The 18,858-nt window shown below is 40.0% G+C and overlaps 1 protein-coding gene across 15 annotated transcripts in view; it reads right to left on the reverse strand.

Annotated features, from left to right (window-relative positions):
* PPP3CB (protein phosphatase 3 catalytic subunit beta) overlaps nt 1–18,858 on the reverse strand; it is a 64,123-nt gene that overhangs the window by 33,838 nt on the left and 11,427 nt on the right. For 11 of the 15 annotated variants that reach the window (NM_001082727.1, XM_051823060.3, XM_051823062.3 and 8 more), the window contains 7 exon segments: nt 199–293; nt 399–476; nt 579–718; nt 987–1,132; nt 4,239–4,350; nt 7,163–7,287; nt 7,980–8,180. In NM_001082727.1, coding sequence (NP_001076196.1) covers nt 199–293; nt 399–476; nt 579–718; nt 987–1,132; nt 4,239–4,350; nt 7,163–7,287; nt 7,980–8,180 — 897 coding nt within the window. 15 annotated transcript variants of the gene reach the window in all.

An 18,858-nucleotide genomic window follows, 5' to 3' on the forward strand; every position in this document is an offset into this window, starting at 1 on the left:
ACAAGTTGTGGAATGGTTATGTATGACTTAAGTTTCACAGTTTGGATTTTTATTTCTGTTTCTCTCCCCTCCCTTGTATCTTAGAGTTTTTAATGAGATCTGGACAGTGTGAAACAATGCCCCTTTTTCTACTATATTTTCAAAAAAGTAAATTAAAATGCTAAGTTGTTTAACAATTTTTTATCAATAACATCTTACCTTTATTATTGTAGACATCTAAGTAATTAGGTGCCGAAAAAATTGTTATTAATGAAGGGAACCCTGTAGTTTGACTTTTTCTGTACATTCTATAGCTGCAAAACAAATAGCTTAATATGCATCGTAAAGCATCAATCATGGTTACTAAGTTTGATTTGTATTTAAGGTGTTAATTTGAGTCAGGAAAACAGAATTCTTACCCTGCATCTTGAGCTTCATGAGCTCTAATAATCGATAACAAATTATTGTTTTGCAAAAATTCACACACTGCTGGATAGCTGTGGGAGAAAAAGAGTAAATTAAGTAAAATAATGGATTTTTGTAGGAAGCATATCTATTTTAACAACTAAAATGTGATTAATCTTGGATATTTTCCTTACTTATAAAAATAAGAACATCCTCGAACTGTATTGTGACTAAAATGTTCCTGTGATTTTTCATTTCCAAAATCTTCAGAAGGATCGGACCATAGCAAGTCACACATTGGTCCAAATGCAGGTGGCTCTTTGAATCTATCTAACTGTGAAAGAAAGAAAAGAAAGAAACAAAGAACAGAAATAACTCATCAAAAAGTGAGGACAGAATGGACATAGGAAAGTGGCACCAACTTTGAATACAGTTCATACTATATTGTTCTGAACGATTAGAAGCTATTTCCTTAAAATATCACCATATTAATTTTTATCATTACCTAATCTTGGCAGTAAAGAGATGTTTGAAGCTTCTACTCTCTATCCAACAAAGTACTATAAATAGAAATCAACCTTGGAACCAAACTATATACTCACTCTCCTAATATCATCCAGTGTGTGTATTTCGGGTGAAAGTCCACCATGAACACAGAGAAACTGTTGGTTTAAAAGTGCAGCAAGAGGCAGGCTATCAAAAGCTTCCATACAAGCTTCATAGACTCTTTCTGAATATTTAATTTTACCTAAAGAAAAAAATTCAATATTTGAAAATCACATTGATCATTTTTAAAACATTGGCAGATATACTGCATGTTTATTTCTTATTCTCTTCCTTCCCTTATATCTTTTTTTTTTTTTTTTTTTTTTTTTTTTTTTTACAGGCAGAGTGGACAGTGAGAGAGAGAGACAGAGAGAGAAAGGTCTTCCTTTGCCGTTGGTTCACCCTCCAATGGCCGCCGCTGCAGCCGGCGCACCGCGCTGATCCGATGGCAGGAGCCAGGAGCCAGGTGCTTTTCCTGGTCTCCCATGGGGTGCAGGGCCCAAGCACCTGGGCCATCCTCCACTGCACTCCCTGGCCATAGCAGAGAGCTGGCCTGGAAGAGGGGCAACCGGGACAGAATCCGGCGCCCTGACCGGGACTAGAACCCGGTGTGCCGGCGCCGCAAGGTGGAGGATTAGCCTATTGAGCCACGGCGCCGGCCCCTTCCCTTATATCTTAAGGCTTTCTATAATGAGACAGTTATGATTTTAATTTTAAAAGGCATATGTATATATAAGTCTGGTGAATACTGACTATTAAAACCACAGCAAAAAAACTGAACAGAGAGAAAACAGATAAGCGGTAGTCAAGGTTGAGAATGGGCAAAGGACTGATTACCAGAGGCAGCGAGGGAGAATTAATAGCCTGATAAAACTCTTCTGTATCATAACTGATTGTGAGCAACATTATGCATCTGTCAAAACTTACAGAACTAAATACCACCAAGAATGAATTTACTCTGTATAATCTTTTTTAAAAGCAAGCATTCTCCTCTTTAACAGTCAATAAAAATAATACTACTGGACTTAAAGTATTTATTCTAAATTTACTTTGAGTACTCAGCAAACACTCATAAAATATTACTAAAAATAATTAAGTAAACTCCCTAAAAACAACAGCTCAATCATCCACCTTCAGAAGGTAAGGCAAAACTAGAAGTAGATCTAAGTATAAAATTTTTGACATTTTATACCACAAATCAGTGATTACTGTTACTACAGGCAAGACCACTATATCATGACTTCAAAATTCAATGTTCAATTTTTTTTTTCATTAAAATATATACATATGTGTGTGTGGTAGGTGAATTTATGGGATCCTCTTATCTTAAATGAATGCTTAAAATGGGCAGTAAAGGGGCTTGCACTGTGGCATAGCGGGTAAAACCACAGCCTGCAGTGCCGGCATCCCTTATGGGCGCCAGTTGGAATCTCAGCTGTTTCACTTCTGATCCAGCTCTCCTATGGCCTAGGAAAACAGTAGAAGATGGTTCATATTCTTGGGCCCCTATACCCGCTTGGGAAACCTGGAAGAAGCTCCTGGCTCCTGGCTTTGGATCAGACCAGCTCTGGCCATTGCAGCGATTTGGGGAGTGAACCAGCAGATAGTGGACCTCTGTCTCTTTCTCTGTCTCTCTCTCTGCCTCTGCCTCTCAGATAAATAAATAAATCTTAAAAAAAAAAAAAAAAAGAAAGAAAGAAAGAAAGAAAGAAAGAAAGAAAGAAAGAAAGAAAGAAAGAAAGAAAGAAAGAAAGAAAGAAAGAAAAGGAGGGCAGTAAAGCAGGAAGCCCATATAGATGAACAAAAAGGGAGCCAGTATTGTCCCTTGGCAGGTTAGGCTGCTTACTGCAATGCAGGCATCCCACATGAGCACCATTTAGAGTCCTGGCTGCTCTACTTCTGATCCAACTCTCTGCTGATGCACCTGGGAAAGCAGCAGAAGATAGCCCAAGTACTTGTGACCCTGAACCCACATGGGAGACCTGCAAAAAGCTCCTAGCTCCTGGCTTCAGATTGCCCCAGCCCCAGCCATTTTGGCCATTTTGGGAGTGAACCAGAGGATGGAAGAAGTTCTTTCTATTTCTCTCTCTCTGTCTGTAACTCTGCCTTTCAAATAAATAAATTTTTTATTTATTATTTGAAAGGCAGAGTTAGACAAAGGGAGGGGGAGGGAGAGAGAGGGAGAGAGAGAGAGAGAGAGAGAGTGAGTGTGAGTCTTGTATGTGCTGGTTCACCCTCCAAATGACCGCAATGGCCGGACCTTGGCCGATCCAAAGCCAGAAGCCAGGAGCTTCTTCTCAGTCTCCCTCATGGGTGCAGGGTCCCAATGGCTTGAGCCATCTTTTACTGCTTTCTCAGGCCATGGCAGAGAGCTGGATCGGAAGTGAAGCAGCCAGGACTTGAACCAGCATCCATATGTGATACCAGCACTGCAGTGGTTTTACCCGCTATGCCACAGCGCCAGCCTTAATAAAATAATTTTTTTTTTTTTTTTGACAGGCAGAGTAGACAGAGACAGAGAGAAAGGTCTTCCTTTTCTGTTGGTTCACCCCTCAGTGGCTGCTCCGGCGGCACACCGCACTGATCTGAAGGCAGGAGCCAGGTGCTTCTCCTGGTCTCCCATGCGGGTGCAGGGCCCAAACACTTGGGCCATCCTCCACTGCCTTCCTGGGCCACAGCAGAGAGCTGGACTGGAAGAGGGGCAACCAGGACAGAATCTGGTGCCCCGACCGGGACTAGAACCCGGTGTGCCAGCACCGCAGGCAGAGGATTAGCCTATGGAGCCGCAGCGCCGGCCATATAAAATAAATCTTTAAAAATAAATTTGTACTTCCCATCAGTCCTTTAACAAAAAAATACACAACGCTGACAGTATTAAAGAATTTGTTAATATTATTCACAGGAATTCCTCAAAATTAGGAGACAAAAATCTCCAGTGTAACAATTTTTTTTTCTTTCAGTTTTTATTTTTCCAGTTTGGAAAAATAATTTTAATATTAACACTATATACAACTCCATAAATATGTATAATCATTATGTGTCAATTTAAAAATTTAAAAAGAAACTACATATAAAACTTTAAAGTACATTTGTAAAATTTAAACTTAATAGCAAATACTGAAGTGAAAACTTCAGAATTAAATACAATTAAACACTAGAAAGAACTTGACAATCTTCCTCAAAGACTTTGTGTGGGCACAAAAATCTGTTCTGACAAATTGTACTGTGAAGTCTTCATAACTCTTACTACCCACATCACTTCAAAAGAATAATGAGGAAGTTAAAATATTTATTCTGGCAGTACTCACATTCCTGTTTAAAGGTAAAATATTCAGTAAGGTGTCTGCATTCATGGTTTCCTCTCAGAAGAAATAATGTGCTTGGGTACAGAATCTTCAAGACCCATAAATATAAGACACACTGCAAAAGAAAACATTCCCAGTGAATTTACCTTGTATTTTTGTTTAACTAAGTTATGTGATCTTTGCTCTTTTTTCCTTTAACTCTATTACCCTTACCATCTCTATTAGTCTTTATTATCTCTTTGTTCTTTACTAAAATTTAAGCCCCATGAAATCACCGACTCTGTCATCTTATTCACTCTGATTCTCCACTTCTAGAAAAGTACCTAGCAAATAGAAGAGTAATAAATATTTGTTGAATCAATGAGTCACATAATTTAATTACTTTAAATCTACAGGATATTTGGTATAAGGACAATTAGCGGATTGGTCACCTCCTGAAGTATATTAGTAAACAAAATAATGATGTTAAAAGTAATAGCAGCTAATATTTGTTGAGTACTTACTGTGTGTCAAGCTAATCTTCTTTATTTATTCCCCAAACAACACTACGCAGTATGTAATATTATCTCTGCTTAACTAGGAACTTAAGTAACTTGTCCAAAACCACAAAAGAGAAGTAATGGAGGTAGGATTCTGACACTGTGACGTTAAGCATTATGCATGTTGCTTAATGAAAAGTAGGGCTAACTTTTATGTCTGAATTGCCAATTATGAATGTTGCCTTACATAAGATAGGTGGCTCATTACCTAAACTAATTCAAATACAATGTAATTTTTAAAATAAAAAAGGTATTAAAATGAACAGTATAGCAGGTGCCTTTCTCTACACAGATTTAACATAAGATTTGTTAGATTATTTGGTTAAAACAAAGCAAAGATGCTTCATATGGAAATAAACATGGTTTATACAATCATAGCAAGAAGAAAAATTTTATTTTTAACAAGTAAGGTATATTAAAATGTATAACTATTTACATCTTCATTTTATTCCCAATGGGAGAAAAAAAATAAAACCATGGAAATGCTTAATAAACTCAGCCTATTCTTGTTGTTTATTCTTTGTTATTTTCCTTTCATAGCAATAAAACGTATTAAATGAGTTCATACAAGGACATACACACCAACAGGCTTAATTACCAACAAAGCTTCCTAAAATTGGTTACTTCATTATTTTTGTTAAATACCAAATGTCAAATTTGGTAGGAATGGTCATTTTCTGATTTTCTTGAAGCCCTGAGATAATAACACAGGGAAGATTGAAGGGACTGGTAATTAAATGATGAATGGGAGGAAGAAGAACTCAGGGTAAAATTCCTAAAGGAAGTACAACAGATTTTAGAGCTCTCTTCCACACTAGGAACCCTGGCACAGAAAATAAGGTATAATGAAAACACTGGAAAAGCAGAAATAAAAAACAGTAAACAGCACAAAAATTCATCAGGCAGGTAAATCTTCAGTTAGGAAAAGTGAATAAAAGCACAGACTTGGAGTCAGACTGCCTGGCTGTACTGCTTATTAAAAGATATAACCCTGAGCAAGTCACTAATTTCTCCAAGCTTTGGGTTCCTTATCTGTAAAATGGATAAAATAACAGTACTTACTTCATAACACTGTTGCAACGATTAATTAATGTATACTAAACGTTTAAAACATGCTTTAAACATCAAGTGTGCAATACAACTAGCTATTCAAATTTTGAGGGGCCAATGCTCTGTTGCAGTTGGTTAAAGCCCTGGCCTTCAGCACCGGCATCCCACATGGGCACAGGTTCGAGTCCCAGCTGCTCCACTTCCAATCCAGTTCCCAGTTAATGTGCCGTGGGCCCCTGCACCCACATGGGAACCCAGAAGAAGCTCCTGGCTCCTAGCTTTGGATCAGCTCAGCTCTGGTCATTGTGGCCATTTGGGGAGTGAACCAGTGGATGCAAGACCTCTCTCTCCCTATCTCTACCTCTCTCTGTAAGTCTTGCAAATAAATAAAATCTGGTAAAAAAAATTTTTTTGACCCTGCAGTTCTACCTCTAGAAACCTGTCCTATAGAAATAATTAGATAAGTATGCAAAAATGTATGAAGTGGCATAGCTCACTGAAGCAACATTTACAATGGCAACAACACTAGGAAGTCTTTAAGTCTCTAACAAAGAAAAGATTAACTTAATTAATATTTGTTTATTCAGTGGAAGACAATGAAGCTATTAAAAATAATACTGTAGGTTTCTGTTTACTGACTTCAGAAAATAGTCAAAGGATAATGATGTATGAAAAAAGAAAGCTTTAGAACAATTTTACAGCACAGTCCCATTTTAATTTTAATTTTAAAAAAGAAGAGAAATACATATGATAGCACAGACTGTTCTATATTTAGCATATTTTATTTATGTAATTAGGAAACAAAAAGGAACAAAAAGAACCACCTACTGTTAAATAATGAACCAGAGATCATTTTAATTGCTTTAAAATTTTTTAAAACAAATGAATATTTTCAGGTACAAAGATTCCATATGACATCCTTGGTTCTTAATAGTTACGTAAGACGGATAGAAGCACACATGGCTTAAGCAGTAACAGAATCATAATACATTTTATTTAATCGGAAAGATTTTAATTTTTTTTTCATATGGGGGAAGAATGATAAAAGCACTAACTTCTTAAGGTCTCTAAATAATAAGGCAATAAAGACCCCTCAGTCTGTTCATAATTCCCACTGAGAAAAATAATCATTGTAATTACATAAACAGAGTAACACAAAGGAAGTTAATTGAATGGTTTGATAGAGAAGCGAAATAGAGTAGTTTTTCCTACAAACTTTTAAAGACATTAAAAAACACAACTCAAGTACTTTTAGGAACCTATTTTACTAGAAATTAATAGAAATCTTCTATACCAACACTTAACAGCAAATCAAACAACAATAGATATGATTATTACCTCTATACTAAAGTAACCTCTGTCCACATAATCACCAAGAAAAAGGTATCGTGTATTAGCAGGTGATCCTCCTACTTCAAACAGTTTCATCAGATCAAAAAATTGGCCATGGATATCACCACACACTGAAAAAAGAAGATTATTAGATATGAAAAAAAGTTCTGAAATAACAGATTCTACTTAACTTCTAATTTCTTTCACATATGAGGCAGTGTAAATGCTATTGGGAAATGTCTGAGAAGGAAGTAGTCAATTAAGAGTCATGATAGGGTTGATGTGTAACAAAGTGTTCACGTGTTCAAGATTTAGAACAAGATGTAACGAAACAATCAAATTTGTGGTCAGTGACAAAATTTTCATCTAAATTTATAAAGCTCCTCTTTAGGAAGTCAAGGATGTGTCTAAGTCAAAGAAGGACAACATGAAAATGGTGGCAACAGAATGTCCATTCTAACACAACCGTTTCTTTTAAGTGACCTTTAAATTATCACTTTTATTATTCGACATGACATCAAAGTATTTGCTCCTCATGACAGAAAGCCAAGTGTTCAATCAAATTTAATACGTGGCCAATACAACTGATGAAACCTTCACAAAAAATGGTAAGACTAACTTCTGAACTCAGATTATTTAGGATGTTCAGCCACTGAAAACACGCAAAAATTGTTTTTAAAGTATGGAAAATAATTTGGAAATTCAAGATAATGTCCATGTAATACTAATTTATTATACAATATAATTCATTGGGAAACAGCTTTATATTTAGAGAAAAGAATAATGGTATAACAAAAAATATTCAAAACATTAATAAGTGTACCTGTAATTGGAGCTTCTACTTCTATCATGGTTTTCTCTCTCCGAAGGATGGCAGCACCCTCATTGATAATTCTAAGTGCAATTTCTTCATCTACTCGACCTTCTTTTACTAAGTGGTTCTTCAAAACATCAACCCTGGGTATCCCGTCCACATCAAATACTTCTTCAGATGTCAAACGATGTGTTGGAGGGAAAGGGACAGCTGCAATTTTTTCAAATTAATAAAAACTAAGTCACTAATAACATATTGACACAAAAACTAATCACTGAAATTAGATAAATAAACATCAAATTGAAAAGCAAAGGTTTCCATTCACTTACTGGGTAGAAGTTTTAATTTTTTTCCAATTTTTTAAAAGATTTATTTTACTCATTTGAAAGGCATGGTGACATTAAGACAGAGAGAGAGAGAGAGAAAGAGAGAAAGGATCTCCCATCTGCTGGTTCACTCCCCAAAAGCCCCTCAAATGTCAGGACTGGGCCAGACTGAAGCCAAGAGTCAGAAACTCCACCTAGATCTCCCACTTGGGTGGCAAGAGCCCAAGTAACTGGACCATTATCCAGCAGGAAGCTGGATTGGAATCGGAGGAGCCAGGACTCAATTGGCATTCCTATATAAGAGTTGAGCATCTAAGGAGCAGTTTAACATATTGCCTCATACATGCACCCTAGAAGTTTAAATTTTTTTTAAGACTTCTTTATCTTTTTGAAAGGCAGTTACAGGGAGGGAGACATGGGGGGGGGGATGAAGGAAAAGATCTATCTACTTGTTCATTCCACCAATGACCCCAATGGGGGTGGGGGGGACAGGCAGAAGCCAGGAGCCTGGAACTCTACTCTGGTCTCCCATGTTGGTGACAGGGGCCCAAGCATTTGGCTCAGATACTGATGCTCACTCAGAAGCAATAGCAGGGAACCTTGGCAGAGCAGCCAGGACTCAAACTGACACTCATATGGAACACCAGCATTGCAGGCAGCAGCTTAACATACTATGCCACAATGTTGGTCCTAGAAGTTTTAATTAAAAAAAAGTTTTTTAAGAAAAAATAATGAAATTACACTACTTTTTATTAAGCTTCATTTAATAATGTTTTTGAGAATTATTACAGGAATGAATTCTTACAAAATTAACAGTTCTTTTAACATAACACTTTTTTTAAGCCAACACATTTTTAAGGAAAGCTTTCAAAATGTATCAAATACTCTTCACATTACCTAAAGTATAATAATACAATTTAATACCACACAAGCCAAAAAGAGATATTCCATGCTGTAGGCAGCATACAGGATAAAACTGATCAGGTTTGTGAGCTTCACCATGGCCCTGTGTAACCAAATGTCCCTACCTGACCACACCTGTACATCCCCCTGCCAATCAGACTAATTAACCACTCCCCTTCAGAATCGGATTAAAGGCCTGGAACACAGTGGGCCCATCCCTTTTTGGCCTTTTGCCTCTTTCGCCATTGTGGATGCGTGGTCTTCAGGCCACCTGCCCCACTCTTTCTGGCCTACGTGCTCCTCCACATAGCTGGCTCCTGGTACTTGGTATAAATCCAGATTTTCCTTTCTTTCTTAGATAGGGCCCTCACTCTCCTATGTATTTCTCTCACTAAATAAAAAGCTTAAAACTTAAAAAAAAAAAAAAAAAAAGGAGAGAGCAAGAGAGAGATTCCAAATAAAAGGTAATCTACCATGTTCCTATGAGAACTTAAAAAATATGGGGTCAGCGTTGTGGCGTAGCGGGTAAAGCAGGCATCCCATATGGGTCCCGGCTGCTCCACTTCCGATCCAGCTCTCTGCTATGGCCTGGGATGGCAGTAGAGGATGGGCCAAGCCCTTGGGCCCCTGCACCCATGTCAGAGACCCAGAAGAAGCTCCTGGCTCCTGGCTTCGGATTGGTGCAGCTCCAACTGGGGAGTGAACCAGTGGATGGAAGACCTCTCTCTCTCTGCCTCTCCTTCTCTCTCTGTGTGTAACTCTGACTTTCAAGTTAAATAAATAAATCTTTAAAAAAATATTTCCTGGCCAACTTAAAAATAAACTTTAGGAGAGCCAGCACTTGGCCAGGAAAAGCCACTGCCTGTGTCATCGGCACCCTATTTGGGCTCTGGTTCAATTCCCAGCTGCTCCACTTCTGATGTAGTTTCTTGCTAACACTCCTGGGAAAAGCAGCAGAAGATAGCCCAAGTACTTGGGCCCCTTCACCCATGTGGGAGACCCAGATAAAGCCCCTGGCTCCTGGCTTCCACATGGCCCACTTTCCCATGGCCCAGCCCCAGCCACTGTGGTCACTGGGGGAATGAACCAGTGGACGGACAATCTCTCTCATATCTCTCTCTCCCTCTCCAACTTTTTCAAATAAATATATAAATCTTTAAAAAAAAAACCAGAAAATTAAAACAGCTGAATGCTTACTTCTGAAATTTAAACTAATTTAGAGGCACATATAGACTTAAAATAAGATTAAGCTTAAAACAATTTTAAAATAATGCTTTTTCTCCCACCTTCACACTTAACAAACTTTCAAAGTCTTTATGCACATCTTCAATATCAGTGCATACCTTGTCTATCGCTGGAATCGCTTTTTAAATCATCTAACACAATTTTCCGAAGGAAATCATCTTCACTTCCATAAAGCATTTTTTGAACATGCTATCACTGTAAATTTACTCCTGCAAATTATCCGCATGGTCCCATCTGTGTAACTATTCAGTAGTTGGTTTTTTCACTCCTACAGTAAATATACTATTTCTGCAAATAATCACAAACTGCACTGTTTTTCAATGATATCTGTTGAATGGAAGAAAAACAGAAAGATCTATTTTTTTTTTTTTTTTTTTTTGACAGGCAGAGTGGACAGTGAGAGAGAGAGACAGAGAGAAAGGTCTTCCTTTGCCGTTGGTTCACCCTCCAATGGCCGCCGCGGCCGGCGCGCTGCGGCCAGCACACCGCGCTGATCCGATGGCAGGAGCCAGGAGCCAGGTGCTTTTCCTGGTCTCCCATGGGGTGCAGGGCCCAAGCACCTGGGCCATCCTCCACTGCACTCCCTGGCCACAGCAGAGAGCTGGCCTGGAAGAGGGGCAACCGGGACAGAATCCGGTGCCCCAGCCGGGACTAGAACCCGGTGTGCCGGCGCCGCAAGGCGGAGGATTAGCCTAGTGAGCCACGGCGCCGGCCCAGAAAGATCTATTTTCAATAGTATCTAAGCACACTTTTAAGATCAGATACTTACGCAAAATTACTATTTATCTGTTAACTCTGTATGATTCTTTTTTACTGAATAACAAATGACCTCTTTATGCATTCAAAATCTGATTGTACTGAATTAGTTTCTTTTTTTTTAAGATTTTATTTATTTATCTGAGAGGCAGAGTTACAGACAGTGAGAGGGAGAGACAGAGAGAAAGGTCTTCCGTTTGTTGGTTCACTCCCCAAATGGCTGCAATGGCCGGAGCTGCGCTGATCTGAGGCCAGGAGCCAGTGGCTTCTTCCCAGTCTCCTATGTGGGTACAGGGGCCCAAGGACATGGGCCACCTTCTATTGCTTTCCCAGGCCACAGCAGAGAGCTGGATTGGGAGAGCAGCAGCCAGGACTAGAACTGGCACCCATGTGGGATATGGACACTGCAGGCGGAGGATTAACCTACTGTGCCACAACCTCAGTCCCGGTTTCTGGTACTTTACCAAATAGTATTTTCTTTTTCAAAGGAAAAAAAGAAACTTACAAGGGTTTAGTAAGCACAGACTTGGGGCCAGTGTTGTGGCAAAAGGGTAAAAGCCTCAGTCTGTGATGCCAGCATCCCAAATGGACACTGTTTTAAGTTCCAGCTGCTCTACTTCCAATCCAGATTCCTGCTAATGCGCCTGGGAAAGCAGCAGAAGATAACTGAAGAGCTTGGGCTCCTGCGCCCATGTAGGAGACCAGGAAGAAACTCCTGGCTTCAGTCTGGCCCAGCCCTGGCCATTGCAGCCATTTGGGGAGTGAATCAGTAGATAGAAGATCTGTCTCTCTTTCTCTCTCTGTAACTCTTTTTTTTTTTTTTTAAAGACAGAGTTACAGAGAGAGGTAGAGACAGAGAGAGGGGTCTTCCATCTGCTGGGTCACTCCCCAGATGACCGCAATGGCCAGAACTGCACCGATCCGATGCAAGGAGCTGCTTCTGGGTCTCCCACGTGGGTGCAGGGGTCCAAGGACTTGGGCCATCTTCCACTGCTTTCCCAGTCCACAGCAGAGAGCTGGATCGGAAGAGGAGCAGCCAGGAGTTGAACCAGCACCCATATGGGATGCCGGCGCTTCAGGCCAGGGCTTTAACCTGCTGCACCACAACAGTGGCCCCTGTAACTCTTTCAAATAAATAGAACAAAGAAAAAAATAAGTACAGGCTCAACTAGAAAGTAGCTCCTTTTTTAGAAAAAAAATTCTTTTTAAAGATTTTTTTTATTTGAAAGGCAGTTACAAAGAGTCCAGAGAGAGAGAGAGGGAAAGAGGGAGGGAGGGTGGGAGGAGATTTTCCATTTGCTGGTTCACTCTCAAAATGGACTTGGGCCATCTTCTACTGCTTTCCCAGTCCACAGCAGAGAGCTGGACTGGAAGAGGAGCAATCGGGACTAGAATCTGGCGCCCATATAGGATGCCAGCACTGCAGGCAGAGGATTAACCAAGTGAGCCATCCTTTTTTTTTTTTTTTAAGATTTATTTATTCATTTGAAAGTGTGAGTTACACTGATAGAGGGAGAACCTGCTGGTTCACTCTCCCAGGTGACTACAATGGCCAGGACTTGGCCAAGCTGAAGCCAGGAGCACCTTCAGGTCTCCCATGTGGGTAGCAGAGGCTCAAGCACTTGGGCCATCTTCCACTGTTTTCCAAGGCCTTAACAAGAAGCTGAATCAGAAGTGGAACAGTTGTGACAATGAATCACATGATGCCGAAGCTGCAGGTGGCAGCTTTACCTGCTATGCCACACTGTTAAGTTTTATTACATAATGAAGGCATTAGACATAACAAAGACATCAAACTATATTCTGTTACCCAAATATAGTGTTAAAAATATAATAAAATTTGGGGCCAGCACTGTGGCGTAGTGGGTGGAGCCACATCTGCAGTACCAGCATCCCATGTGGGAGCTGGTTCGAGAACCATTTCCGTCTAGTTCTCTGCTGTGGCCTGGGAAGGCAGTGGAGGATGGCCCAGGTCCTTGGGCCTCTGTGCCCGAATGGAGGAAGCTCCTGGCTCCGGATCAGCTCATCTCCCGCCATTGCGGCCATTTGGAAAGCGAACCAGCAAATGGAGAACCCCTCCCTCCCTCCCTCTCTCCTTATCCCTCTCTCCCTCTATCTGCCTCTGCCTTACAAACAATAAAAAAAATAAAATAAAATTAAAACAGTTCAAGTACATCTTTCTCCAAACTGATTAAACAAATCATATGACTGCTAAGCCAAATTTGTCTCTATCAGTAAACCAATCGTTTAGAAAAAAACTCAACATTTAAATGAACTGATCAATAAAAAAATCAAGAGCTAGTTCTGGGTCGTTATAAAAATAAGGTTAAGTCTCTTAAACACAAATTTTTAAGATCAAACTAGCATATTCTCATCAGGCAAGAAAATCTTTTATTTATTTATTTATTTATTTATTTTTGACAGGCAGAGTGGACAGTGAGAGAGAGAGACAGGGAGAAAGGTCTTCCTTTGCCGTTGGTTCACCCTCCAATGGCCGGCGTGCTGCGGCCGGCGCACCGTGCTGATCCGATGGCAGGAGCCAGGTGCTTCTCTCTTGGTCTCCCATGGGGTGCAGGGCCCAAGCACTTGGGCATCCTCCACTGCACTCCCTGGCCACAGCAGAGAGCTGGCCTGGAAGAGGGGCAACCGGGACAGAATCCGGCACCCCGACCAGGACTAGAACCCGGTGTGCCAGCGCCGCAGGCGGAGGATTAGCCTAGTGAGCCGCAGCGCCGGCTGAAAATCTTTTTAAAAATTCAACTTAGGAAAAGAGATAACTGTTTAAGATTCTGCATTTAGCTCATGTATACTTCCTGTCAACATAGAATTCAATTAATGGCTGAATTTTGTTCAAAATACGCAACTTCCCCAAAAAATCCACCTGGGGGACCACTCCATCGTCTCCCTAGGCTGGTACTGCATGCTTTCATGCACACTAAGAATGCTCTACTACAAGTTATGATGAGTATTTTTCTTCTTTAATCAAAAGCCAGAATCTTTTTTAACGGAAGAAGAGGGGAAAAAAAAATACAACAACAAAAAAGGTACACACCGTCTCCATGCACATGAGTTAATATCTTTAGATCTATCCTTCTCTTTTTTTTTTTTTTTGTTTGTTTGTTTGTTTAAACTCAAAGCATGTTCTTACAGTTTAAAACCATCTGGGCCATCTTTAACAAACAGGTACAATTTCAGTGGTAGAGAAATGGTATCAATTCACAGATAAAAGTACATGAAAACTATAGGGGATCAGAACTGTTCTAATGATACAACACAAAGTAGAGAATATGGAATTTCAAAAGAGTAAGTTTTCATGTATCAGTGAATGATAAAATGAGAAGGGGAAAAAGATATTTAGAACTGCTTAGCAGAAGAAGGTGCAGTACGTGATCTGATCAAAGAAAAATTACTAAATTCAATTTTGCCTAAAAGAAGTTGTTCAACAGGGATTCAAAAGTTTTTTGATCAAACATATTCTCTATTACTACTACTTTATTTCGCAACTTCCAAGGCATTTTAAAGTATTTCCAGCTAGTTTTCAAGCCTTTAAAAGGTTTTGCTTTTTTATTTCTAATTCATTTTCAAGCAAACTGCTTTTCCAGTTTCCTTACTATGTAAGTATATATTTTTCCTCCTAGTTTGTGGACTATTTTTCTTGCTATTCTATATTTGTGATAGACAGACTCAAACCTAAAAAATGTATGTAAGCATGACATAGATGGTGAACAACTAAAAAGGGCTAATTAATAATGGATGATTGGGGGCCAGCGCTGTGGCATAGCAGGTAAAGCCACCACCTGCAGTGTCAACATCCCATATGGGTGCCAATTCGAGTCCCAGCTGCTTCACTTCCAATCCAGCTCTCTGCTATGGCCTGGGAAAGCAGTAGGAGATGGCCCAAGTCCTTGGGCCCCTGCACCCATGTGGGAGACCCAGAAGAAGCTCCTGGCTCCTGGCTTCGGATCGGCGCAGCTCCAGCCATTGCAGCCGTCTGGGGAGTGACCCAGCAGATGGAAGACTTCTTTCTCTCTCTCTCTGCCTCCTCTTCTCTCTATGTAACTCTTTCAAATAAATAAATATATCTTAAAAAACAAAAACGGAGGATTGGCTAAAACAAACTAATGAGCTTCAAAATTATCTCAAATCATCACATTACCAGCAGCAGAAAACTTGATTTTGTAATATTCATTTTGACCAAAATATTCTGTTGAAAGTTTCCCCCTAATCTAAATTTTGGTATAAAGGATATATAGCTGTATAGTAATTACAAACCATCACAAGGTATTTTCACTCACATTTAATGTATGGAGGATAAAAAACAACACTTTAAAAAGCTTTAATTCAAGAAGCTGGAAAAATAAACCAAGGATATAGATTGATCAGGATTAGGAGAGAAGCGGAGATTTTACTATTTCTGCCACTGGGCAAGGAATCCTGGGAATTAACTCATCTTGTCATCAAATACTCCATAAAGGTTATAAACTCTTAGCCCTATCAGAAGCCTCCAATTCCAACTGGAGTGCTGCTGAGCCAAATGAACAACTTGATACAAGTATCATTCAGACGCCTCAGGTCAGTTAATCCCACTGTGCTTCCATCATTGCCACTCTGGCAGCTGTCCAAAATAAAGTCTTATACTTCTGTCTTTTTCTGTTATTTCTTTCCTTCATAAGATTTCCCTCTCTCCCAGTCCTTTGCATTGAGGCCTCTAGAATTCCCACTTTAAGATTTAAAAAAAGAGGGGCTGGCACTGGGCCTAGCAGGTAAAAGCCGCCACCAGCAGTGACGGCATCTCCTAAGGCACCAGTTCGAGTCCTGGCTGCTCTACTTCTGATCCAGCTCTGCTATAGCCTGGGAAAGCAGCATAAGATGGCCAAACTCCTTGGGCCCCTGCACCCATGTCAGAGACCCAGAAGAAGCTCCTGGCTCCTGGCTTCGCACTGGCCCAACTACAGTCGTTGCGGCCATCTGGGGAGTGAGCCAGCTGATGGAAGACCTCTTTTAATACCTCTGCCTCCCTGTAACTCTGCCTTTCAAATACATTAATTAATTAGAAAACAAAAAATGATGAGAGGCTGGCACTGTGGTACAGCAGGTAATGTCGCTGCCTGCAGTGTCAGCATTCCATATGGGCACTGGTTCGAGTCCTGGCTGTTCCACCTCTGTTCTAGCTCTCTACTGTGGCCTGGGAAAGCAGAAGAAGATGGCCCAAGTCCTTGGACTCCTGCACCCACATGGGAGACCCGGTGGAAGCTCCTGGCTCCTGGCTTTGGATTGGCACAGCTCTGACCGTTGCAGCCATCTGGGGAGTGAAGCATCGGATGGAAGACCTCTTTTTCTCTCTGCCTTACCCACTACACCACAGTGCCAGCCCCTTAATTGTTTTTAATAGGATGAAAAGCCCCTCCTTCTCAACTCCCTTCTGGCCACTTTCATTTCTTATTATTTTGAAGCTATTCCATAATCTGTCTACTATTAAAACAACAAACTCAGCTGTTTTGCCCTTTTGTCATTTTACACTACCTGCCAGACAAAATCCCAATTCTTGGATAAACATGGGTGCCGAGTATAAAATCATCAAAATTTGGTCCTGTGCTACTACAAATACAGTCTCTAATTTACCTAGTCCTTGATTTTTCCCAGTAATCTTCAATCGTCCTTTATCTAGCTTCTACTCTACTCTCCTATCCTGTAACTTTTGCCTCTTTTGGGTCTTGAAATCACTCACCTAGTTTTACTCTTACTTCTTTAGATATAACTTATTAGCCTACCATTTTTTTTTTCATTTTTATTTGTTTAATAGGCAAAGAGACAGAGATTTCCAACCCAAAGGTTCACTATCAAAATGCCCACAAAAGCTGGAGCTGGGTCAGGCTGAAATCAGGGGCTGATAACTCAATCAGATCTCCCACATGGGTGGCAAGGACTTGAGCTGCTTCCCAGGATGTGCACTGGTAGGAAGCTGGAATCAGGAGTGGCACTGGGACTAGAACTCAGGCACATCTATACGGAATACAGGCATCCCAGAGTGTCTTAACTGCTAAGATGAACACTGGCACCTGGACTTTCTTTGCTCAATCCTAAATGTCAATGCATACCCTAGGATTCTGTCCTTTGCTCCTTCTCTTACTACTCTGTATTAATGATCTCATTCATCAACATTACAGCTTCACCTATCATTTATATTTTGAGATCTTCCATATAGATCAATTAAGTCAGATCTCATCCCTAAATTCTAGATCCATATTAAACTTCCAAATATTTCCACTTGAATGTTCTACAGCTATTGCAAATTTAGTATGCATAAAATTGAAGACCACCTTTCCTTCTAAGTCATAACCAAAAGTTACCTGATTAATTTGGGAATTATCCTAGACATTTCCTTTTTCCTTATTCTATACAGTTACTAGGTCCTAAATAATTCTCCAGTGTGTTTTGTCCCTTTGGTCCCTGGAGAGACTAAATAAGGACTCCCCTCCCCTGTCCCTGCTGAATTATTACAATTACAAACTTTTCAGGGATGGTGCTGTGGCATAGAGGGTAAAGGTGTCACCTACAGTGCCGGCATCCCATATGGGCGCTGGTTCTAGTACCAGCTACTCCACTTCCGATCCAGCTCTCTGCTATGGCCTGGGAAAGCAGTGGAAATTGATCCAAGTCTTTGGGCCCCTGCACCCATGTGGGAGATCCAGAAAAAGCTCCTGGATCCTAGCTTCGGATTGGCACATTTGAGGAGTGAACCAGAAGACGGAATACCTCCATCTCTCTCTCTCTCTGCCTCTGCCACTCTGTAACTCTGCCTTTCAAATAATAAAATATTTTTAAAAATACAATATTTTCTATTTTATCCATGTTCCATATTAGAGAGTATTCTAAAATTCAAATTCTAACATTTTCGTGTTTTGAAACTAGCTTCACTACATAAAATCTAAACTCTCTTTCTTAACATGGCATAAAATCCCTCATGCTCTGACATCTGCCTATATTTCCACCCTCAACTTTTGCCACTACCTCAGTTCCCAGATACTTTCTACATACACTCTAAACATTAACTTCATCTTTTAAACTACATCACTTTCTTTTTCTCTAAATGGTAAGTGCTAGTGTTTTGGTGTACACTATTCCCATCTTTTGCTTATCTTCTCCTGGTCTTTAAACTTCATTTCAGTGTTATAATTCTTAAAAACTTTTTCTAATCTTACTAAACTAATGGTGCCAGGCCTCTCCTTTGCTATCCCATAGCAAAGCACATGATATACACTTAAAATACGGCACTTAACAATTTCACTATAAATATCTGTCTCCTTTCCCAGCTTAAGCTGCTAGAAGGAAAGGGGGATTATGTCTTCCATTTCTTAAATCTAGTGATTAGAACATAGATATGTTTACTGAACTAATGAAATACTAGTTACAGTGTCTAAAAAGCTTGTATATCTTAACACTAATTTATGTAGCAGTGACAACATATTTACAGAGATCTACCAAATACTTTCACATATATAATTCTACATGATTCTCTGTGTGTTTGGGAAGGCACATTTCAACTCCACTTCACAAATGAGATAAAAGGTTCAGAGACTGTAAGTGGCTTCCCAAGGTATTTTGACTAGTAAAGAGGGCAATGGTTCAAACTGAAATCTTCAGAATACTGTTCCATT

Source organism: Oryctolagus cuniculus, chromosome 15 (assembly GCF_051225735.1).
Source record: "Oryctolagus cuniculus isolate XC-2025 breed Fujian yellow rabbit chromosome 15, ASM5122573v1, whole genome shotgun sequence".
Lineage (NCBI taxonomy): Eukaryota > Metazoa > Chordata > Mammalia > Lagomorpha > Leporidae > Oryctolagus > Oryctolagus cuniculus.